The sequence below is a fragment of the Amphiura filiformis genome, chromosome 1 (assembly GCF_039555335.1).
Source record: "Amphiura filiformis chromosome 1, Afil_fr2py, whole genome shotgun sequence".
In the NCBI taxonomy this organism is placed as follows: Eukaryota; Metazoa; Echinodermata; class Ophiuroidea; order Amphilepidida; family Amphiuridae; genus Amphiura; species Amphiura filiformis.
Genome location: NC_092628.1, coordinates 84714884 through 84740580, shown reverse-complemented (window position 1 = coordinate 84740580; position 25697 = coordinate 84714884). Strand labels below are relative to the sequence as shown.

At 35.7% G+C, this 25697-nt stretch overlaps 1 protein-coding gene across 1 annotated transcript in view; it reads left to right on the top strand.

The window, feature by feature from the left end:
• Window positions 1-20120, top strand: part of LOC140155364 (ETS translocation variant 1-like) — a 103622-nt gene extending 83502 nt beyond the window's left edge. Inside the window, exons 5-10 of the mRNA XM_072178183.1 lie at window positions 7458-7872; window positions 8362-8558; window positions 11966-12040; window positions 13986-14054; window positions 17196-17362; window positions 17780-20120. Of these exons, the coding sequence (XP_072034284.1) occupies window positions 7458-7872; window positions 8362-8558; window positions 11966-12040; window positions 13986-14054; window positions 17196-17362; window positions 17780-17857 (1001 nt within the window). The 3' untranslated portion in view covers window positions 17858-20120. The remainder of the gene's footprint in view (window positions 1-7457; window positions 7873-8361; window positions 8559-11965; window positions 12041-13985; window positions 14055-17195; window positions 17363-17779) is intronic.
• Window positions 20121-25697: the final 5577 nt, after the last annotated feature.

Genomic DNA, 25697 nt, shown 5'->3' with positions numbered 1-25697 from the left:
TGAAAACACAATATGATGAAGAAAAAAAAGGCAAACTATCATCATTTAACAATTAGATAGGAGGAGGGGGGGTTGCACATTTTGTAGCAAATTCTTCCACCTTCACTTGCTCTCAGGTTTCTGAGTCTTCCAATTAACCCAATTGAGACAATTAAATGCAAAAGAAGGTTAATGATTGTTGCTCATTAAACAGATTTGTTGTTCATTAATGAAGGGAATCCTTTCCAAGACCACAATATAAATGAAGGGAATCCTTTTCAAGACCACAGCGTAGGTGTCAACCGTGTAATATACATTTTAATCAAGTCCTCAATAAGAGACCTGAAACTTCTGTTCTTAAAAGAATAAAATTGCACATTTTAAAATGATCTAATGTTTACTGTGTAAACAAAATTTCGTTGTTTTTTAAAGTTCAAAAATTAGTGGAATTTTTTCCCTCTGTGATGGCGTAAACACATCATCATCATTATTAGCCTAATCAGTCAAAAGGCAAACTGATATGTCACCCTGTCCATATGCCTTTTATAATGATGCCGGGCAAATTGATACCATTGAAATGCAAATGAACAATGGCACTGTATAGTGATTGCAGTAAGCGCATCTTTTGCTGCAGTGAGCAAGTGAGTAAGCCAAGGCATCCAGTCAGTGGTTGATATATGCAAATGCCAGTGACAGGTTTCCCTTGTTATCACTGATCCCGCCGATTATAATAATGACAATAGGTTGGCTGAGAAACGACGGCGACACCTACTCACGTGTCACTATGACGATAACTTGTTTAACTCCTTCACCTCTTGCGTAAAATGGTTCATAGGAGACATACCAAGTAAGAACTTGTGGAGACTGGTTGTTGGAAGATTTATAAGAGAAATAGTTTTGTTTGGAAGATGCTGGAAGTAGCTAGATGGAATAGTAGGGCTCAAGCAAGGAGTACTTGTATGTTTGATACCAAATTAGGCATAGGTAAGATTCACCTGAACGGATGCTCCGTTTGTGCACTTTTATATCTGTGGGTGCTGTTTTGTATGTAAATATGGATATTTATTTACTTGTTAAACATGTTTATTTACACATTTTCTTTCATTTATTTGTTATTTATTTATTTATTTATTTATTTATTTATTTTTATTCATATTCATAAATTCACATGTTTGTTTATTCACTTGTTTGTTATTTTAGATATTTTATTATTTTTTTGTTTGGTTGTTTTTATTGTTTATTTCTTTATTTGTTGTTTTATTTATTTAATTTTATTTATATTTACTTGACTTTGCACTTAAGATTTAATTTGCTTATGGAATTGGAATTGCTTAAATTTGTATTTACTAATTTTGTATATTTGTTATAATTTATATATACAAAAGTATATAGCCAAAATTGATTTTCGGCTAAAAATTCTAAGAAAATGCGATTTTCAACCAATTTTCTCCTAATTACAAAAGAAAATTGAGTATTTCAACCTAGCTAACAAGTAAATAGTCTGCAGCTCTTTGAATAATTTTACAAGACTGAAATGAAAATAATTGATTTTACTGTAAAAACAACCAGTCCTATCACAGGGTAAGGTGCTGGGTGAAAATGTTATCACTATCGCAAAAGGATGGATGTACGATTAGCTTAGGTCATTTGGGCATAAACGTTACAGATAAAAAAATCTTGGGGGGGGTACAAATATGATATGGGTGGAAATTATGGATGACCGTGCTGGATAGGTCCACAAATTACTTAATACTAGAGTATGCAAGTATAGTTCATCCAAACAAAACCAAAATCAGTTTTACTTTTGCTAAATTCCTACCCTTGAACCCAGACAGAGAAAAGAGTGTCTTTTCTGACTGGTAAGTAAAAAAACAATGTAAGCCTATTTGATGAAATCTTGCATTTTGCTTGGTCAATACTCAGTTATACTAAGAAACGATGGCTCCCATTTGATATGCTAGATTTAGGAAAAAATGACAACAGCCTGACCTGCAAGTTAGATCATGAAGGTAGTAGAGATTTAAACCTGAATACGGCATGTCCTTGCAATCCTCTGTTTCTCAGCATTGGGTTATAAATGAGTTATTTCACAAAATACGTCAGTATATTTTATTTTGGGACTTTGTGGAAAGCATTTTTTGAGGAATTTATTGTTAAATTGTGATTTATATTTACTTTCTCTGGGGGTTCCGTTGCACATATTGCACACATTTTGGATCTATAACTTAGGATTTCAAATTTGATCTTAATACAAGATTGGATGTACTTCACATTTTCTGTTGTAACTTCAACCTTCGGCAGATTGGTAACCCCATTTTTGGGATCAGTGACTTTTTGGACACTTGACCCCAACACTTTATGGTACACTCTTGGTAATTGGTATCACTCCCATCACAGTTGATATACTTTGGTTCATAGTTGAGGATCTTCACTTTGTCTAAATCAACTTGGTGTCCCCGGGATACAATGTGGATGTGTTTTGAGATTTCTGACAAGCTGGAGATTGAACAATGGTGCTCAAAGAATTAGCTGTTAAAGATTGTCTTGTTTTGTCAATATAAGATTCCAGGCACAGTGCACTGTCAATGTTTTCCCTAACAAAGGATATAATAAACTGATAAACAACTTATATTAAACCAGCTATGTCTTCCTTTCCAATCTTGTCCTTTGGTGAAAAATGCAACAGTCTGATTTGGTGTGAAACAAACTCTGAAACTGTAAAACCAAAATGTTTAAAAAATGCTGAAATTTCCATGCTATCTTCTGTAAGTAAACTTACTATAGTCTGTAATTGTTGAAAATAACATCGCAAACCTGGAAGTGGACTGTAAATTAATGAATTAATGATCCCAAGTTCATTTTGGTTTTAGCGAGTAATTTTGTGTGATTTTAAACCTAAAAAATATTTTGTGAATTCTCATTGTAAAATAGACCTAATAAACGCCCCTCTTTTGAAAATGTCACACCCCGGCGCATCTAATGGAGTAAATACGGCAAGTATATGAAACTCATGAATCTAAGCTACCGCACGCATCATTATTATCCCGACCATGATATTTAGTTGTTGAAAAAGATTACTTAAAATTTAGGCAGAATTATTTCATGCCAAAAATTTTCACTGAAAAGATCGGAACTTAATCAGACCAAAATCCGGGTCCACATTCTCAGAGCCATATTGTCTGAAAGCTTTTGTTGCACTACTCATATGGGATGATTTATTTTTAAATAGATTTTAACCAACTATTATAACAATACCACAGTCCCGGGACCACAGTAGTCTGCATCCATGCAATTGTCAGTACCATGAGATTTAAACAATCAAGTATTATAATACTCATTTGTTGAAAAGTTTGTGCCCCTGGATTGTGACACCTCCATTGAAGTACAGTCAGCAACCATTAAGGAGGTAATAGGATTGTCTAGTAGAAGATGCAGTCTGATTTCAAAATTTTGGCATTGTTCTTGCTCCATTGGGATCACCAGACACTTAAGCATATACATCAGCCTTCATCCGGCACTGCCTAAAATTGTTTGAAAATCTGGAGTTGAAACCGTTAACTTTGGGACTAAACACTTTCGAAGATAAAGTTACACAAGTCTGGAATGAACTGGCTTCAAATTCTCCTGGAATGTCATTTACATCCATCAGCTGAATCTGATGATAGCTGTAGTGGTTAATGTTGTGTGTTCATTGCACCACTAATTAGAGCTGGAAATAATTCTGTGGCAAAGGTGTTACTCTGGAAACTTTTTTAAAATGGGTAAAAACTGCTGAGATCTATCTTGGTAACGGTACATGAGCCAATCCCTACTGTAGATAAATCTGCATTTGTTCACCAAATTACATCAAACAAAGAATGGTAGATACAATGTAGTAGACTTCAAAATAAATTATGAATTTGACCAGTGGCTTAGCCAGTAGGAGGGGGGGGGGAAGCAGGCTGGTGGCCCCTGATCATCAGGGCCTCAGATATGACAAGAATCACTTAATCGATTCTCGTAATGGTTCTCGTAACATTTGTTGCAAGAATCAATCAGATGGTTTTTGATTCCCGCAAACTGGCATGAAATTTAGGCCCTGATCATCATGGTTGTCGGTTCACCTAAGACCATCGGCACACAAAGAGTGTTGGTGAAAAAAAAATGGGAAGAATTTGGGAAGAATATCCTATGTAACTTAAGACTTACAGTGACAATATTTTTAACAAACTTTAAACTACATCTCTTCTGTATTATTTGTATTTTTATCTGGAGAGAGTGTACACATGCATGTGCACTGTGCACACCCTAGAACTAGCCCCGTTCACAAACCGTGATGCCTCTTGAATAAGGAGCGAAGGGAGCACCGAGCGTAGAATATCTTGCATCATCATAGGAATCAGAGTACAGCACAGACCTGTAAACGAGGACCTGTAACTTTTTGCTCTCCAGCTGATGACTTTGCTCACCTGAAGTTTAGGCTTCGAACCAACTTGACTTTTTACATGCATTTTATGTTTTTTGCAATAGGCTGGTATAGGGACAGGAAACCATGGACACCCTTGGTTGCTGCATGGTGTCCTCTGTTATCAAGCTGTGTTTCAGGGGTTGTGTTGTTGCTTGCAGTCTTTACAAACCAAACACTCACTCCCACACAAATAAATTTATATAGAGGCATAATTTTGATCAAAATCAGGGAAAATGTGGTAAACAGAAAATATCAGTTTACTTAATGTAAAGTAAACACCTTTTGATATATAATACAAAATTACCTGATGTCTAAGTGATTATTGTTGCCTTGTAACTCTCACATTACTCAATCCCATCCATTAATTGTGTGATATTACCCGTAGAAAAATGACCACAATATGTTTGATACGTTACTTAAAAAGGTGGGTAAGATATTGCCCTAAAACTATTGATGATTAGCCAACATAAATATACGAACACCAACGTTTTTAATCATGGTTAAATACTCTTTATGGCGTATCATGTGGCATCAGTGCAAAAGCTTACCAATTAGATTGGACACATGTTTTCTTTTGCCAAAGTTTTTTTCTGTGGTATGGTGAGGATACAGTTTCGCCAGGCAGTTTGGAAGATTGATTTAGCCAGGGGCATCAAATGACGACTTTTGTCATTGGATAGGCCATTGAAATATGACGTCTGAATAGTGGAAGGAGTGATTAGCTGATTGTGCTTGTTATGAACTCTGATTGTGTTGCTCTCCCTTTGCGTGTGCCATATTCGTAACAAGCTTGTCTCTTCAGGAGCTTGTTGATTCTGCTACTTGAAGATCAAGTTGCCCTTTTTGACTTCTAAGAATTCTATCCGATACTGATATCAGGTGTGTGTTGGGTCTAACTAATATTTGAGTGATTTCATCTAGTAAAATGTTGTGAGTGATATAATGATTAAAGTTGACTCTGATGCAGCTGATGATCAGTAATCTTTTCAAAAGTTCTCTTCACTACATTTTATATGTTAATCAAGCAATGGCATGGCTATCTCGGCATAGTTGATCATAATTTTACCCCTCCTTTTTTGTATTTGCATGACAAGCTGTCAAATGTAATATTCTTTTGGCAAATGGAGACTTTCGCAACATCCCTCTTGAATAACTTATAAAATACATTACAAAATCACATTTATGCTGTCTACTGAAGATAACACTGAACAAAATGCCTAGAAATCTACACGATACAGCATCATGGTTAAATATAGGGTCTCTTAGCTTGTGAATCTGTCTGTTCTTGATTAGTTCGGTATAGGTATATGCTTACTGTCTTTGTAGTGTCCATTATATTTGATTTAGGCCTATTTTTTTCCAATTTCAAATTGTCTTGCAGTAAGTCTAACCATTATTCACATTGGAATATCTTAAATTTAAACAAATGAGTATTAATGGTTTTCTATCTTTTAGCTGTGATCAGTGATAATCCTTTGTTTGCATTAGAGCAGCTTTTTGTCTAGACAAAAGTGATAGGTAGAGCTGCTCCACTTTGCAGTTATTCCATCCAATTGTTTCTTTTGTATATGCATAAAAAATCTATAGATATATTTTGACACAATTTTAAATAAACTGTATCTTTCAAGAAATGAAGAAAAATCATTATTTTTAAGAAATATGCGTGGCTTTATATTAAATTTTCATCATTTTGTGCCTCCTTTATTCATGGCCAATTAAGCAACAATGTATCCTTGTTACTTGCTGATCTATTGTGCTTCAACCTCAATAAATACTTACAATATCAATTCACTAGTGTTGCGGTTTCATAACCACTTAATTTTGATGTCATGTTAATTTTGTGAAAAGATTCTGGGAAATTTGGGAAACCAAATTACATTTTAATGTTGAATGTGGAGCTAAATGGCACACATGCACACAGATTTATACATATACATGCACACCCCGATTTATACATATACAGGCACACACAGATTTATACACATACACTCCTCTTGTACGACCCCTTCTGGCCTGTGGCGGCATCAGAAAAAAAATTGGGGGGGGGGGGCATTGTGGGGAAAATTGAATTTCAGGGGAGGGGCAAAATATCACAAAATTGCCACAAAAAGGGGACATTTACGTAATTTTGGGGTTTTAGGCTCAAAAGTGGGGTGGGAGGGGAAACTGGGGGGAGAAATTCCCCCTTGTCCCCCCATTTTGTATGATATGAATAAACATACCTGAAATACTATACCCACATTCTAACCGTAGAGTTTTACACACACAAATCCGTACATAATTAAACTGTGGAGGTCTTCATATCACAAAATTAGGGGTGTTATACCTCCTCTCTTATATGGCTCAAAGGTACCACCTTTGAAGTTATCTGCAACCATGGAGCTCCACGGCTGTAATCAGGTTCTTATATGTGCACCTCCCACACATAAAATTTCACAAAAGATATTTGCTGTGAAAATAGGTGTTTTGCAGTATAATTGACCATTTGACTGGACTGTGATGCACCGTGTCATAAGGCTTTTTCTTCAACTTTGCGCGCAGTTCTTTTCAATCATTATACTAACCAAATTGAGGGCATTTTTTACTAAGCAAATATTAGTTTTCACATCTTGTCATTTGTGAGTTTTGTGAGTTAATACAGTAATTCAATAATATTAATTTCTTTATTATTAATTTGATTTGATTTTGTTGTTGCTGAAATGGAGTTTGCTGTGTGGAGTTTGCAGAGCTGACAGTATTTTGGTTGTACTTTCATAACAAGAAATACAACAACAAAGGTTATGAACTAATTGTTTTTTCTTGCCATGCTGTATGTTTTTGTGTGTTGTCATATGTCTGTGTATATGTCTGTATGTGCATCTATTCTACAGAGGATGAGTCTGTGATATTTCAGCATAGGGAGCTGCAGTTAGTTAGAACCTTTCTCAAATGCTTTGATTCTTATCTAAGACTGTATCTGTTCATTTAAAAGTGTTAAAACTATTGATAGAAATTAACCAAGTGTTTAATTTTTATTTGATCTTCCTTGCAGTTCCTCTTAATATTAAGATAAAACCAGAGCCGAAGAGCCCAACATGTCACAAGCCATGTGCGCACATGAAGTCTCCACTCCCACGCTTCAACTTCGAGCGCAAGTTCGAGTTTGGGGAGCAGCTGGTGATGGACAGCCCAAGTAGTGAAGTGCCACCACAGAGCTTACAGCGCCCTCCACAGCCACCACATGCAGGACCGCCACCTCCTCATCTGTGTCAGTCCCCACATCCTCTAACCACCCCTTCACCCCCACTGCCACCAGTCACAGTTCCGAGTGTGGATGTTAATTTTAATCATGTGATGAAGCAGGAGACCCCACCTCCACCATGTCATGGTGCGACAACGCCACCAACATTCAAACAACCAGAGTATCCCCCTAGGAAAGATATATCGGCGTTCCTCATGGAAAAAAAGTAAGTATTTTTTCCCGTCTAAGCTTAATTTTGATTTGCCTACTGGAAATTAAAATTTGTATGTATGCAATCTGGCTTCATCAGAGGCCCATGATTTTCAAGGTAGACCAAGGGAGAGGCAAGAGTCTTTTATAGCTGATGCCTGACAAAGTTTCATTATGTAGTCACTCACTGTACACAAAAGGGTGTTACAAACTGGGATTACATTTAGATTTCAAAAGTGCTTTGTTTCTAATACTGCTGTTATAGATTATTGGCAAGTGTTGAATTTTCGCGCAAGTTGTGTGCATTTCTTATGACGTGCGGTACATGCCTTTTCAATCATTTAAAGATTTGTAACTTGAATGTTCATCTGGCTTCTAAATTGTTATCAAAGCAGTTGTAATTTTTTGGTGCAGACTATTCAATACAAAAACCAAAGCCAAAATTACGCAACTCTCTGATATGCTCCTTTGATCATTGAAATATCTGTCCTGTTTGCCTTTACAGCCGATTCCAACGACAGTCGTCAGAACCCTGTTTTGGTAGCCACCCAGGGGCTGCCAGTCAGAGACCTTTCCAGCGACAGAATTCAGAACCTTCGTTCTTGTTATTCAAGCAGCAAAACCAGCCAGGGCACCCTTTCAACAAACCGTACAGTTTTTCCATCAAAGAGGAGATGCCAGATTTTGGATCTGAGAGTAATGGTAAGAATTTGCACAAGCATTTGTGACTTGGGAATTGGACCCAGACATTGAAAATGCAAAACAATTGTGATTAAAAATACTACAAAGTTTTGTTAAGGAACATGCTTTTAATTTGAACCAATATTTGATACTTCAAGTTCTTTTTCAAATCTATCTCACATTCTATTTGTAATTACTGGTTTCCCTTCCTTTATTTACCACAAACGTTTGTGACTTGGGAATTGGACCTAGACATTATATAAAAGTTCTTTTAATATCTATCTCAAATATTACTTAACATTCGGCTAAAAAGTGCTGTAAATGTGTATAAAAGTATGATTTTTTTTCTAAAAAATGTCTGCAAAAGCAATCATGTGGTGAACATTGTAAATTGAGATGGGGATAACTATTTCTCATCCCATTATTCCCAGTAAATCATCAGTGATTCCATCTTATCCAGTATTTGAAATTGCAATTAACCGACGAGAGAGATATTGAACATCTTCCGAGATGTGACAGCCTGAACCCGTTTCTTTCCAGTGTAGTACGATCTGTAATCCACCTCAATAGGGAAGGCAATCAGAAATTTAGAAATTGTTAAATATTAATGATGGAAATGTTATATCTTGGTGGTAATTGCTTGTTTATGTGTAAGATAGCTGTACCCAATTTGATACCCCCTCCTTGATGAAGACAAAATTCAATCAGAATTTTAAACTGATGAAAAATATTTAGCATTTAAGCCACAGTTTGTGACCTTCGTGGACTTAGCGAGCTGGATAGTATACTAAAGTAACAGAGCCCGAAAGTAGTACTAGTAGCATTATTTATACTGTTATAATAATGCTGAATGCCATCAGAAATAGTTGTGTTAAACATTGATCTTAATTTTACCATCATTTCAACAGATTTATATTGTGAACAGCATTCTATTTTACACAACTGTTTTGATAGTGTAAACCTTTTAACAAACTCAGTATTATTAAGTATGTAATTGTCATATGTGTCCCAAACTACAAGAAGTGGTACTATTTTTTCCCTTCTGAGAAACATACTTAATGATAAATAGATGAATCACTGTGAACACTATATGTAATGGTGCACTACATGTAGTTGAACCCACAAATTGAGATGTGCATAAAAAAAAACCAAATTGTTGATTAAATAAATCAAAATTTGCATTTGTGTAACCATATGCAGTTTACACAAAACAATGCATGTCTGTCAATGGTTCATAAATTGGAGCATAACAGAGTAATGCTTGTATGAGGACGTCTTAAGTGCATTCAAAGTACGAGGCATTTCTTGTAGTGGTATAGGCATGTCAACATGGAGCATTGTAACCCAAAGGTTTAGAAATCTTGAGAATTTGCTTGGTGTGTGAGACCAATGGTACCCTCAATCCTAGGATTTTACCACTTGCAACAATTTAAATAGCTTTTCTTGGGCTACTGTTACACTATTTGGCAAGTAAGTTTTATTCTTATTCAGTTTGTGGTTTTTTTCAAGAATACACTCAATTTGATTAGTTTTCAGCTACACACTATGACCAGATGATAGGATAGTGGATAGTTAAATAATACCGCGCGCATACTGACCCGCAACGGTGACACGCTTGTAGATCCTCAATCATTACGCGCAAATGCATTCGCGTATTTGCCAATTAAATCACGTCATCATCACATCGGCACCTCATTTTCCGGATAATCTGTGTAGCATCATGTGAGACCTAGTACTTTTTATGCAATAATCAGGAAGAGCAGTACAGTGCAAAAATATTATAGAAACCACCATGATAACCTGGGAAATGAGTTTTGTGCTATCAGTTGATGTGGTAGACAGAAAACTTGGTTAAATCTTAATGCTTGTGAACTGTGAACATACCTGTAGCAGCAGAAGCTTTCCTAAAACCCTAATTTCGTCCAACCTAATGATTGCGATCAATCAATTCTGGTGCGTGGCATAACTCGTTAAACTTGTCTTGTTGCCACTATTATTAACAATCAGGGTTTGTTTAAGATGATAATGAATGGATGAAACGACAATGCCGTTGTTGCTGTGTGTAAAGCTGATTGAGAACTAGATTTTTTTCTAAATAGACTGCTTGGTTAATGGATTGTATATTAATATGCTTGCATGAATATACATTTACCTAATTAGGTCTAATTTCTTTGCCTTTTAATGGTTTATGATAGACTGAATAAATTTGAGACTAGAGTTACCACTTGGTTTCATAAAGCTTTTAAAACCATCATATCAGCAGGGTTGCCACACCCGCAATTTTGTAGCTCAATTAGGCAACTTGTAAACAGACACCACGATAGTGGCGCTTACATTGTGGACCAATTTTGACTCGAAATGCCCTCAAAAAATTTATTCCTGACATTTTGAGTTGATTTGTGCAACATTTTATCCTTTTATGAGGCAATACTCGAAACAATACTTTCTTATCAGCCCCATTATTGAGAGCATAAACAGTTAATTTGGAGCCCATAGTTCAATACTTTCCTGTTGTCCCAATTTTACACTTCGTGAGGAATTTACCATATTTCTCCCATTCCAACTTTTCACTTTACTGGCTGTGCTTGGTCCAGTCGTAGCCGTAACAACAATGTAATGTCAAATTTGTGTGTAAAGCATACTATTTAAAACAAAAGGTATTGTTTTATAGATACTTTATTAAATAATATATATAAAACAACTAAAATAATAATACTAAAATAGCATAGAGAGTGACACCTAATCAATAAAAAAATATAATTTTGGTGTTTGTGGAACACAAAGAACAGGAAATAGGAAACAAAAGGAGTAAAAGATTTTAACTGTCCAGGAGACATGGTTCTTTGATTCTCTTCTCTACCTGCCCATTACTAATTAGAGTGGAGACTTATATTAGCCAATCACAGAGTCTCTTTGATGGCAATGGTACAAACCAACCGATTGGTCTGCTAAATGTGGTGGTTGTCTCACTGTCAAGTTTAGCTAGTCTTGTCTCAAGTCCTGTAGAATATGTGGTATTTGTGAGCCTAGGAATTTGTGATTGATAAAAAAGTATGGGAATCTTGTTCATCTTGTGTATTTCTGGGATTTCATTCTTACACTAGTAATACACAGTGGCTTTAATTTTGGTCAATAAATGAGACGTGATCCCTGGAGGTCAAACTGCAGTGCTTGATTAAGTCTATAAGTAGTCTTACAGATCATGAAGAACAAAACACTTCCTGTCAATATCTCTTCATTTTGTTTTTTATTCAGAAAAAATAGATAGAAGCAAAACATCAGGAAATCACAATCATGAAGACACATGTAGATAATATTGTTTTCCAGGTTTCAAAATTATGAGCACTTTAAAAGAACTCATATTTGGACATTATCTGTTTTTTTGTGATCATTAATTGATAATATCATGTCTTATATGGAAATTGCAGATGGGCCGCCAGCACGAGGCTGTGGTATGGGATTTCCTCGGCATAACATGTTTGGTCCACATAAGCCTACAGATGGTAAGTCATAGTGTCTGTGTTTGTTTGTTTGTTTGTTTGTTTTGTAAGTTGTTTTGTTTCAATTGCATTGGTGTTACAAACATTGGAAGATCTGGTCTTTTTTGATTGGCCCTGGGAAACAGAGGTGACAGGTTTTATAGTTGAGGTAGTTTCGCTATACAATATTACTACTTTTCAGCTTAGTTTATAGAAAGATTTTTTTTCTAGATTGTACCTGTTCCAACTGCATAGCCTCTGGCTGAACCAGGCAGTATCATCTGTTCTATTGACTTTTGAATGAAAAACAATAATGAATTTTGGTCTAGGTAGCCAAACTTGTAGGATATTTTTTATTTTATTTATTTATAACATCCAGTGGAAGCCAGGCAAAGCCCAATAATACTCAGACACTGCTAAATAATTAAAGGGATACCAATTACCAACCGAATATGACGGGCCAGGGATATAGGAAGAGGTCTGATTTTAGAAGCAGCAGGAAAACCTGATCACTGGGAGAAAAACCTGTGATATTTCTTAATATCCCAACTCCCTCCCTACAAGACCCTTATGTACTTCTATTTTGGTATCTTTAGTGAAAACAATGTCAGTTTGGGACTATGGAAGTATGAAACAATTATGAAGCAACAGATTGAGTACAATTAGTATGCCAATATTCTTAGGATTTTTCATCAAGCCATTTATATAATTAAATGCCATTTGAGTAGCCCAATGACCTCAAATTTCCCATTGTTATTCAGGATTTTGTAATTGACATATTCATAACTGTAATGTAGCTGTAACTAAATAGTGCAAATCCACTGGCTCAAATATGTAATATGAGCAGGATGTGTTTGACCAAGAAATTGATAATAGGGTAGGAGTGGACTTTCAGGGTGTATTAAATGATCCTTCTTAACAAGTGATTATTGAGATGTCTTAATGGTTCCTGTCCATTGAAGACTCCAAATTATCTGTAGTGGTAGTCCATAGAGAGAAAACCAAAGTCTTTAGCCTGAGGGGGAAAGCGTACACCTCAGTTTCTGTCAAGCATGGATGAATACAAGTTTGTATTGTCAAAGGCATGAAAAATAATCATTTATCGACCAAGTTAGGGGATGTTAATCACAGTGGTGCATGACTTTTAGGGCTATCGGATTGTTAATTTAAGTGATTTTTGATTGGCATGGTATATTAGTTCTTACTCTGTGCACTTGTTTGTTTTTGGGTGGGTGTAAATTTGTAAAGACCCGCAAATGTGGAAGTACACATGAAAATAGCAGAGTAACCGCAGACGTTTATGGCTCCCTCTACCCACCAGCTTGTCGCAAATAACGTAAAAAGTAAAAAGTCCTGATGGGTCCGTGGTGGCTTCGTGTGTGCAAGGTCCTCATTTAGTTAGGAAGAAAAAGTTGTAGGTTCTGGTCTACAGGCCTTTACAATTAGGTGTATATGTACATTCATGTGGTTGTTCTGTGTTTTGTATTTTTTAACAGCACACATTTGACTGAATAACGTGTGTCAGTTACAAATGGATATGACTGTCCTGTTGATGTTTTTTTCGAAGATGATTGCATCCACTTATTGATAACCTATGGACTTTATTAAATAAGCAACTCATTGGCTTCCTTTTCTCTAAATAAGATTCTATAAATAAAACTACCATGATAGGGAAACCTAGTTACTAGAGTCAATTTACTTTGTGGCATGTTCTTGTGGTTAGATTGTATGAACAAAATGTTGTGTAAGTTTTTAATTTTTGGACAACTCCTGGGTTTTTTTTTACAGATCATTGGTCAAGTTTTCAACGTCCCATCCACTCCTGACGAAAGCTTGACAGTTTTGTCCGACGGCAGACCCGCTAAAAACCCACTAATTGTCCCATCCATTCTCGTGATTTCTGCTTCCTAATTTGGATCATATTATATCATATTTGGCACAATATTAATCATGTCTTTATCATACACAGGTGCAATGCCTGACCATTCTTCAAGACAGTTCTTTGATGATGCCAGTGTGCCTGATAAATTTGCAGAAGGTAGGTTATGTTAGCACATCTCTCTAAAACATTGTGGCTGAAATTTGCATTCTTTACTAAATTTCCAAAGAAATTGACTTCAAACCAGCATGTACTTATGTCAGAACAAAAGTAGTAGCTTAACATTGAAACAAAGTTGCTCAAGAGAATTAGTTTTTTTTCTGTTTTGATATACAAATTAAGCATTAAGTTCCAACATTGCAACATATTTAGTGCAAGTTTCCTCTGATGGTATTGTGCCCCATTTAATTTGAAACTGTTCATGTTGGTAATTAGCAGTTAATTGACCCATCTGCAGTTCATAATCAAATTATGCTAAGAAGGAATTGCAACTATTTATATGAAAGAAAAAATATCCCAGCGTAGAGTCCGGCTTACAATCATGTAATTGCCTAGCATCAGATTGGTGCCAATTTAATGATGTTGATATCGCTGTGGAATAGCTGGCTTTTGCCAAAATAGCAGTTCTATGCTCATAGGATTCCTTTTGACAGAATTACAGTCCTTGGATCTTGTCCCGGCAGCATGACATAGGTTTACAATTCTGTCTCTTGAAACAGTCTAATTCCATATCTATTTATGGCACAGCTATTTTGTTATTTGTCATTTATAAAACATTTATGTAAGAAATGAGGTCTTCAGTAGCTGTTTTTTTAAAGATACAGCTTCCGACTGTTTTTCTTCAATTCAATGACAGATGTATGTAATAAACAGGCATTTACTGTATGGCTTCATACTGATGATACATTTAGCACACAGAAAATGTAAACCACTGTTTGCCAAACTTTCTATTTTGGTAATCCGTAGTGGAGTAAAGCTTTATGCAATAAATGCAGAGACCAAAGCCATGGCGATACATAATCATCTTTCATCTAACCCAGAAACTCATCTCACTAAAAATTGGTTTTACAAAAAAGGAGTAAAGAAAAAATGGAGAGCTTGTTAACCACGTAATAGATCTTAGTCGTGGCGGTAGTATATTGCAAATTACAAACCACATATCAGGGTAAATGAGGATTGACACCACAGATATAAAGAGGGCTACTGCCTGTGTGTTATCTTGCGCCAAAGACTTGCGTGCATGTCAACCACAAATTTGGTCTCATAGATCATCAAGCTATTGCTCATTTTATGATTTAGAGCGTCTTTTGTTGCTAGATTAAACCTCATAATGTTGAGGAGCTATTGATGTGCATACGTAGCAATTTGGTGGCCGGGGTTATTTACGGTTAGTTAAAGAGCAGTGGGTTAAGGTGATTACACACATTTAGAAAGTGCAACAAGTTCTTGCACATGAGTGAATATAGATGATTTTTACATTTTTAATTTTATTATTTTGTTTCAAATATTGGCGTCCTATTATATTGAAATCATATTTTAGTCAAAATTACCCATGTGTGATATTTGACCCTCAAATGAGTTATCTTAACTATAAAGTCTGGGGTAGTGACGCTTTTGCTCAAGTTTCTATCAGGTTGTAAAAAGGAAAAAAAAGAAAGAAGAAAAATTGCTGAAAAGCAATAATCCAGTTGACTTCGAGTTTGAGCTGGACTGAAAAAAAGAATGCGACTTTTATAATCACAATGAGTTTTTAATCAATTTGCATTTTTAATTGAATTTTTTTTCTCGACTTCGAGGTGCCTTCTCCCTCGTTATTATTAATGTAAATGTAAAACCATAAAACCACAAGTTAAGTATCATGCAACTGGTATTAATTAGTGAAACAGATAATAAACTCTAATAATAATAAAATGAACCCAGGTGTTATGTAAATACTGGTAAACAGTATGACAAAATCATTGTATTCAGCATACTTGGATGACTGCAATGCCTATGTTGCTGGTAGAGCTGCATTGAGGAATGCCATCATATTTTGCTTCACACATAGGGCAGATGGACTCTGAAACACCTGGTTTATGTCATACGATTATGCATAATAAGTGTCCACATTTTCCAGCTTAGTGGTCAGTTATGTAATGAGGCATTAAATTGCTGCTTATGCTGAAGCACAAAGCTCACTTAAAAATCAAATTATGAGTTTAACAACCCCAATACCATATGGATGGATGTTGCACTTTTCAGTTTTGACCATCTCTTAAATGGAAAATTTCAAGCAAACCAATGTATGAAGAAAGTTTTCATGCCCTAGTTTCCTTATTTGCATTCATGAGTGTGTATTACTGGGCAGTCAATAATAGGATAGTCTCAATCTCAGCAAATTTGTCATGGCAGATATCATGACTTTGACGATGTCTAATCATTAGCCCTGTCTAAACCATTTAACCTACAGATTAGATGATGGTGATGCAAAGATGGTGGCTTTTTGCACAGTTGTCAACCATAAGTAACTCTAGGTTTCCATAGTGACTTGTGTGAGGGGTCCAAAATAGAATAATTGCAATTGCATAATCTAGTCCACCTGCCTCCAAGGGTTAGGGTTTTAGGGTTAATGTTGGGGGACTATATTCTGGTATTATGCCTAAAATGAAATGGTGGTGTGTTTTTTTAAAAGTCCAGATGAGCAGGATTTGTTGAAAACATGACTTTTGGTAAATTAATAGGATTTGAATTTAACCACAGATGAATAAAATCCAAGGCAATAACATTGTTTTAGCCACCTATGAAGTCTTTGTTGTGATCTTAATAGAAATATCTTGTTAACCTGTTCAAACTTGTCATGTTTTTCTTAAATAGAATGGGTGGGATGGCAAGAGCTATATTTGTCCAGTTTTAGTCATTTTTTCTATCTTAGGAAATGAGTCAAGAAAGCCAATACTTGCAATTTACACTTCCATAGGTTTAGCGGTTCTTAAGTTAAGGTCATTAATATATCCTAACAAAAGTTTGTGGTGTTTTTCTATTCCCAAGAAAAATCATGCACATGAGGTGAAAAAAACAACCAAATAGCAAGCCTCTTTTGTGTGTCCACTATATTTGTCTCAATATTTGAGTGCAAACACAGCTAGGTCATGCTCCCCTTGAACCCGCCTAACAAGTAATTGTCTTCTAAATGGCACAATCAAACTTTGTATACATTTGAAGTATTTAGACACCTCAAGATTTGGTGACAAAATCAAAATGTCCATGCCATTGCACTCTTCCCCAACACTAAACCTTTTTATTTGCTCTTCTCTTCTACAGCAGAAACAAAGCAAGAAGTATTCCGTGAGGGTCCACCATACCAGCGACGAGGCTCTCTACAGCTGTGGCAATTCCTTGTAACATTGCTAGAGGATCCATCTACTAATGGTCACTATATTGCATGGACAGGACGAGGACTGGAATTCAAGCTGATAGAACCAGAAGAGGTAAAGGATAGATGTGACATAAATAAATCATTTATTACTAGTTGGCTATTTCTATTTCCAATATGTCAATGTGATAGCAAGTTACATGCATTTCTTTAAATAGGCAGGGGCGGACATCCGGGCACTGCACTTTCTAAAAGTTGGGTTGGCCCAGCAACATGTTGTGTTGCTATGAAATGCAATTGCAGCACACACTTGCATGCCCTTACTTGCATGCCCTTAAGTTGTTCACAAACACACAGCTGGTTTTCACTGGCGTATGACGTTCTCCACCCCACCCATAAAAATAGTGCACTATTATACTGTTAGAGTCAAGTAGTACTGGTACTAAAAATCAATATATTTTAAATACTAGCTTAAATTTGAAAGCAATGTAACCATAACAACTATGTGTTTGTTTGTTATTATCTTCATCAGGTTGCAAGAAGATGGGGCATACAAAAGAATAGACCAGCCATGAACTATGACAAACTCTCTCGCTCGCTCGGAAAATAAAAAGAAAAAGGTATCATGCAGAAAGTAGCTGGAGAACGCTATGTCTACAAGTTTGTGTGCGATCCAGAAGCACTCTTTATGATGGCTTTCCCCGACGGTCTTCGCGCACCTCTGCGTTCAGCTGACCACAGTGTCCCAAATCAGCAGCTTATAAAAGAGGAGGTCCCAAGCTATCCGTCACCATCTCATCTTGACAACAGAGACATGTATGTCCCGGAGATTGGACGGCCTTGTCCAACGCAACAACAGTTTGTAGAAAATTGTGTGTTCTGATTGGATAAGTCGTTTCATGAATGATCGGTGCAGTCAAGTGTTAATTTAATATTTTTGTGTGTTTATCAGGTCATGGGTCAGAGAGGAAGAACAGTGCATTCTCATGTAACTGCATGTAACTTTAACAAGAAGCAAGTGGACGTATCAACATCAAAAGAGTAATCCAGCATTACTTCTATTGAGTTGTCCCAATCACTCGCATATTATAGGAAAAATCAGGTGGTCTCATTGCCTTTGTTGGTTTTTGTAAATTGTTGTACAAATATATGACATGGGAATTCAGCAGTGTAACATATCACCGAGACTTAACCAGGCAGACAGACAGGTTTTTGAGGTTGTAGCATTATTTGATCAGGTCTGGTTGTCAGCATGCTGAAACAGTGGAAGTAAGCTACATGTATGGTAAATATACTACCATGTAATATGGTGTGCATATGACCATTTATATAGAGCAGGAACAATCTATAATACACTGTCCATGCACAGAGTATTGTAAAACTCTATGCCCAGAGAAGTAACACTAGTCAAACTTACAAGATGATCATAGGACGTTGAGGTTCTAATAACCTTGCAGTACAAATAGAAACATTTTTATTGGTAGCGTTATAGTGACCTTAAGTGGAATATGTGTTAACCTGGTCTAGAACATATGCCTTTTGTTTGATTTAGAACACTTTATGTATGGTTTTGACCATAGAACAAGTGTGTATACTTGTATGTAATGGTATAGCTATATATTATGTTCACAATGACCTTGATTTGATTTCAAGTCTCCACCTTGTTCATTAAAATCATATAAACTTTGTTTGGTATCAATTAGGCATGCGATGATTTTGTACTTCCATGTCTTTGCAATTGTTAAAGGCTTTGCTGTAATATTGTAAATTATGTATTTTGCCCTGTAGGCTATAGGTTGGTAAGAAATTTAAAAGAACTTTGTGTGAATTGTAAACAAGTGAAAACAAAATGGATAACTGATAGTTGGACTTGGTCACAAATGTACATTGACTACACACTGTGTTGCATTTGGGGTGTCATGTTTGATTGCAGGAAAGTTGTAAATGATGCTACTCCTGAATAAACCACATTATGCTCAGTAAAATCTATATTGATTAGGCAAGCATAAATTGAAGATATACAGACTGGTCACCAACAGGCAAAGTCCCAGCATCACCTGTGGGCCAATCAATCCATGAAGTGTGCAAGACATGCAATGCTGGTGTGAGTTTGTTAGCCACGGACGATGAGCCCTCATGAATATGCGTGAATTCACAGCATACAAATCATGGGAACGTTGCCTGTTGGTGAATGGTGTGCATATCTTTTTGTTTATGAGGGCAAGGTTTATGCGTACATGGCATTCTTGCTAAATACTTGTTGGGCAAGGTGGTCATGGAGGGCATCATGTTGGTTATTCCAATGCATAGAGTAGAGTCCAGAAATTTGCATGACCATGTACAATTACTAACCATTTGCAATTGCTTAATTAGTACTAAACAAAGAAGTTGTAAAGAAACGTTGTGATCTTACTTGTGTAATTACACTCTGCTGCTTCCACCATTCATTGTATGCATTTGTAAATAGTATTACAAGTTTTAGTTTTGCACCTTTTAAGAAAGAAAAAAAAAGTAAAAGATGAAAATGAAGTTTTATTACTAAAGTATGAGAGGTGGTATTGTTGATGGATTGATCTTATATAAGAGTAACTCAGAAGACGTCAATGTTGTGATAATGGTTAAGAGATGGTTTGAGAACACTGTCATTTTGGGAAACAATTTTAAGCAGCACTAGTGATGGCATGAAACCTGATTACACAGTGACATTTCAAGATTATGTACCTCTTTTGGCATATCTTGTTTGTCAAACATCATCCATTAATGGTTTACAATGTGCAATTTTGCTTTCTCCCAAGCTGATAGTGAAGTCCAAAAATGGAATAGAAAACACCAGGACGTTGAAACTATACACTGTAGATCCAGGCAATGGCAAAGCAACAAGACAAAGTGTTTAAGATGACTTACTTAAACAGCTAAAGATTAAGATTCTAAATGAGGCATTGCAAATCTATATGCTATGGTGTGTAGAAGCTAAACACTTTTGCAGAATATAAACACTACCATAACATCTTAACACATTACTATTACATCCAGTATCCCAGCAGGAAACAGGATTATGTAAGGCATATTTTAAACACTTCTCCTGAAGGCATCACCTCTGCCTGGATATACAGTGAACCTAACTAGTAGCAGGTACCTAAATATGGTTGCATTAAACTAGGATGATGAAAAATCAGGAATGGTGTGCAAATTTGAGAGAGAGAGAGAGTTGTAAATTTAATTTTAGTTGGTTGTAAATTCAAAGTCCTTTTATTTTAGACACTTTGTACCCAAAATGAACATTGAACATAACACATTTTGTGTGAATTTTTCATTGTTAAATTTATTCTTTTCAGTTGTTTCTTCTGTTTACTCTACAATTCACAATGAAAGTATTTAGTTTTTTCATAGAACTATTTTTGTAAAGAGTTTCAACTTTGAAACAAGTAAATATCAGATTTAAAAGTGAACATTTTGTAACCATTGCATATGATATTTATAAGTAGGTTTCAGTGGTTACTAATTGCATCATTGGGTTATTCCAGTTGAAATCCATACCCATCCTATGGAAGACTTGACCATAATAATCTCCCCAAACAGGGAGTGTAAATTTCAAATGGGGTTACCTGAATGGGTGATTCCCTAGAAATCTACACCCTCTGCGGGAGATTAAGGTCATATCTTCCATTTGGGGTGTATGGATTTCATCAGGAATAGTTGATTTGTTTTCAATCATGTAGGTTTCAATCTGATTTGTGTAAATCACCTGTAACTTGACTTAATTGTTTTATTTTATTGTTATAATAAAGCAACATTACTACCACATGTGTATGAACATTGATAATAGGTGAGAGCTAAGAGCATCATAATATTGACATGTCGTCTGTTGCCCCAATCTATCTTTGATTATCTGGCAATATCATAAATGTCAATTTTACAAGCAAACGCAACTATCTGTTGTCCTGTTGGAGGCAGTGATGATGAATGTCGTCAGACCTTCTCTGTTTCTTGAGAGCATCCTAAATCCATTTTTGCTGGTCTCAGTCTTAATCTTGATCTCAGCTTCATCACTGTGAGCTATAAATCAGACAGACAGTGTACAATCTGAGGTTACTCTTCCGAACCCAGGCTACTTTTTGTACATTTTATACAATGCATACAGCCCATAGTATGGCCCTCTATAACAATAAGCGTACTGTATGGAATAAATATCAACACGTCCGTCAGACCGTCAATAGCCTCAGATTGAACATGTTATGAAATCAGAGCATTAGTAAGGCAGAATATAAATATGTGGTGCCTCCTATACCATCAGCTAACATGTCAGTGGGCATTTTGCAAAGTGCACATGGATGAAGCTTTAGGACCCAAACCCAGAGTAATGTTTACCTATTATCATTGGTCATCACATTATGCTGACAAAGATAGGGCAGGAAGAGGGAAATAAGATATGTGATGTGTCATGTCAAAAGCAGACACTTTTGGGCAGGTTATGAATTTTGAGGTTTTTACATATCTTAAATATAGAGATATTTTGCTCCACAACGCCGTTTTCCCCAATGAAATCTGAGATTCCTAAGCGAAGATATTGAGTTCGTAAGTTATGGTATTATAAAATTTGAAATTGAGATATCGGCCTTTAAAGATATTATTGACAATGTTGAGAGTAGGAATTAACTTGAAAAATGTCACAAAAATACAAGATGCTAGTTATATTCCAGTCTGAAACTATCAGACAATATTTTTAACATTAATAACATCACAAATTAGCAACAAACCCAAATTGTGAAAAAAATCACCCCTTCAGATTTTTGGCTATTTCTCCATTTACGATCCTGCCCAAAAGTGTCTGCTTTTGACATGACACGTCACATATATTCACATGTTGATTACAAAAATAACTTGATAGTGTTCTTAAGGAGATACCCAGGCATATAAATACTAATGCTGATGTCTGGTTTCTATAAATCAGGGATGTGTACAGGTACCATTAAAACTGTCAGTTTTTTTCTTCTTATTTTGTTTGTTCAAAACCTTGAAATGTATACTCTTGTGTACATTTAACTTGTTTGTGTACATGTTCAGTATATTTTTGTCACTGAAAAAATGTTAATTTAGAAAAAAAAATAACCTAAGTAAGTTGTGAGATTTAAGAATTTATTCTTATGAAAAAATATCCACAATTGATGATGAATGTTAAATATATTTAGGTGATGGTACGAAAGTAGATTGTTATAAAGCTTGATATACTTATATGTAAATCGTAATGTAAGTTTACATTTGTCCCCACTACTTGGGGCTGGAACTGTAGAGTTTTGCTAAAATATGTACAACATTTTTATCAAGCATTTTATGTGTTGTGATTTCATGTAGCCCATTGTAGGTTTGAACACATTGCCACAGCAGTATGTTTGAACTTTGGGTCATAAAGTGATAGTGACATTTGACCTTTGCCCTTTAAATAATTATTATGAATTTTATGAATAGTATGTCTATCACAGAAAATAATACATATTTATCACAGTATACATTTATGAAGATTCACTTTTAGCACATCTTTAAAAGAATTCAAATATTTAGTTGTTTTATTTCCTGAAAAAAACCCTGATTTTAAGTCTGAATATAACGGCACCATTCTGTGGATCATTTGCCCATAGGGAATTCCACATTTTAAACTATACTTGCACTACTGAAGAAGATTTATTTAATGTATGGAGCCCTCATTCGACAGTTTCACAGAAAAAGGGTCAAAGGTCAAATGCCTGTCCATGTGTGTGAGAAGATTATTGCAAACAAATGATGTAAACTGATCATGAAGGTGGTCTATAAAAGCTTTGGCAGTGTTATGTACTTAGAAATTTAAAAAGAAAACATGCACACAATATAAATATTTTATAATGTGACTTGTCGTATAAGAATCTTTATGGCCGTGTGTCCTGAACTCGCCACCCTTAGCGTTACATGACAAATATTATGAATTTTTACACCAACCGGTTTCTAATTAGATTATCTCGACAATCATCAACCCTAAACTAGCAAAAGTATACATTTTTGGAAGGCTGAAGGCATAAGCAATTCAAATATATACATTTCAACTCACTATACAGGGTAACCTGCAAGTTATACAGGGTGGAATAAAACAGATTTTGATAAAAAATGGGTCACTCAATGCATTGCTTATTACCAACTTACAGTAATAAACTGGAAGTAAACAACATTCATTTGGTTAGAGGATATGGAGAGCCAACTGACTGTGGAAGAAACCAAAATCACAGCTGTTTGGTAATCTAGGAATATAGGGTGTCCCAAAGTATGTTAGATTTGTTTACAATTCAACATATTTTGAACCTAAACATTTTCCCCCTTACCCATACAGAAAAAAAAAATATGTCCATATTTAGATTCCACGTCAAATTTCCCTTCAGAAAATCTATACTTTGAATATGATAGGATAAGTAATTAAAATTTTACAGTAACTTTTAGATTTTGAAGACATCTGCATTACTTACTACAGTGTTTAATATGACAACGGGTAGTTTTGTATGGAAAAGTTTGTATGTTCTAGACTAAACCAATCATAAAGTATTAAAAACAATTAGTAGAATTGTTTAGCTGTAAGGCCATGAGTGTTTTAGATGCTAAATAGAGTCCAAATCCAATTTACAGCCTTTACAGAAGCAGATTACGCACGAAAAATACCAATCCCATAGAGTTTGTGTGTACCACATCCCCCACCACCACATCCCCCACCACCGCCACCTTGCCCATTCTGAATTCTATGAAGCACAGTGTCAGTATTAAAAAGGTTCAAGTATTTCTTTTTACAGGGTTGAAAGTGCATTTTATTTAGCAATACAATGAGACCACAAGCATGACAATACCTTCTTGCTTGACAGAGATATCATCATTTGTTTTGAGTCGACTTTGGCAAAATGTAACGTCGCCACCTTTTTCTGGTGGCGAGCTAAAGGCACACGACCTTATTACAAAATTTTGACCAAGATGAATGATTGACATCCCTTTTTTGTTCAATTTTAGACAAAATATATTTATACATAGTGAACAATTCAGGGCATAAAGTAGAATTAGTGGACTTTTTTTTAATGATAATTATAAAGATTTAAGCAGAGCGCTACGATGCAATCAGAACTGCTCATTGCAGTACTGAAATGATGGAATATAGGGTGGTGGTTTATCAAATACCCAGAGAATCAATTCTGACTTGAACCATTGAAGCTTTCACTACCCATTTTATCCTAGGTTTGATCTTATCAGGTCGGGAGAATCTGCGGGGGAGAAACTGGAGTGTTGACTGGTTGTGGCAAGGAGTTAAGTTTCCATAATTTGCCCATACTGCCAGTACTGTGCTATAGAGAAGCAAGTAGGGCTAATTTGGGAGAGTTAATCATGCTACAAAGCTGCCTACACCAGATATTTTGTCTAAAGAATGGGTAGACTACAAGTAGTCCATCACGGAGTAAATACGGAACTGTGATGAATTTTTTTTTGGGGGGGTTTTTTTAATAAGTTTTATATATATTTAAAGCCTAAAGTGGAAAAACTTCTGTGTGATTTAACCTTGTGATTGTGCACCCGATTGTATCTATAACAACAAAAAATCTGGCAAAAATGTGTGGTTGCTATGGTAACTGTAACCATAGAAATAATGCCCATTGTGAAATAATGGTGTTGTCCATTTTATAGTGAGATGTGGTGTATAAAAAGTACATGTTTTCTAGTTCATATATTTGTATAACTAGCAAAAAGTGATGTATAACCACTTCTATTATAGTTAATTAAGGAAAGTGTGGGGCCTATATGATTATCTTAACTGGTTTAAGGTAAGCGGATCTAATATTTCTAAAATATTTTTAACTAGTTATGTAAAATCTGCTCTGTAACATCTTTTTGGTTCACTGATCCTTAAGGGCTCATATTGAAATTCCCTTACACAGGAAGGTGTGCGCCACCCTGCAGCTTTCCTGTGCTAGCCTTCTTTTGTTAAAATCCTGTGTGATTATAACACTGCAATTAGCCACTTAAATTAGGAGCGCGCTTTCCTGGGTTGTGCGATGAGCCGTAGTCAGAGTAAATCTTCCCATTCGTCATGGACCACTTCAAAAGGCAGGGTGTATCACTGATGCATATAAATCCATCCGTTTTATGACCGAGCTTTCCTGAGGCGCACGCTTAGCGAGTGGAATCCTGCCTTCTTTCTGTGTGAAAACGTGGTAGGGTATTTCAATATGAGCCCTAAGCATGCTCATTGACAGTTGCAATTGCTTCAGTGAGCCTTTAAGTTACACATACACATGGTACATTTCACTCTTAGCCCTATGTGAATATGGAATTCAGGAGAAAAAAATATATTGTAAAAAAAACCGACCCATATGGGGTAAAAATGAGAGAAAACCATATCGTTGTGTATAGCATGTCCATTTGGTGTACAAATATACTCTTTATTTTATAAG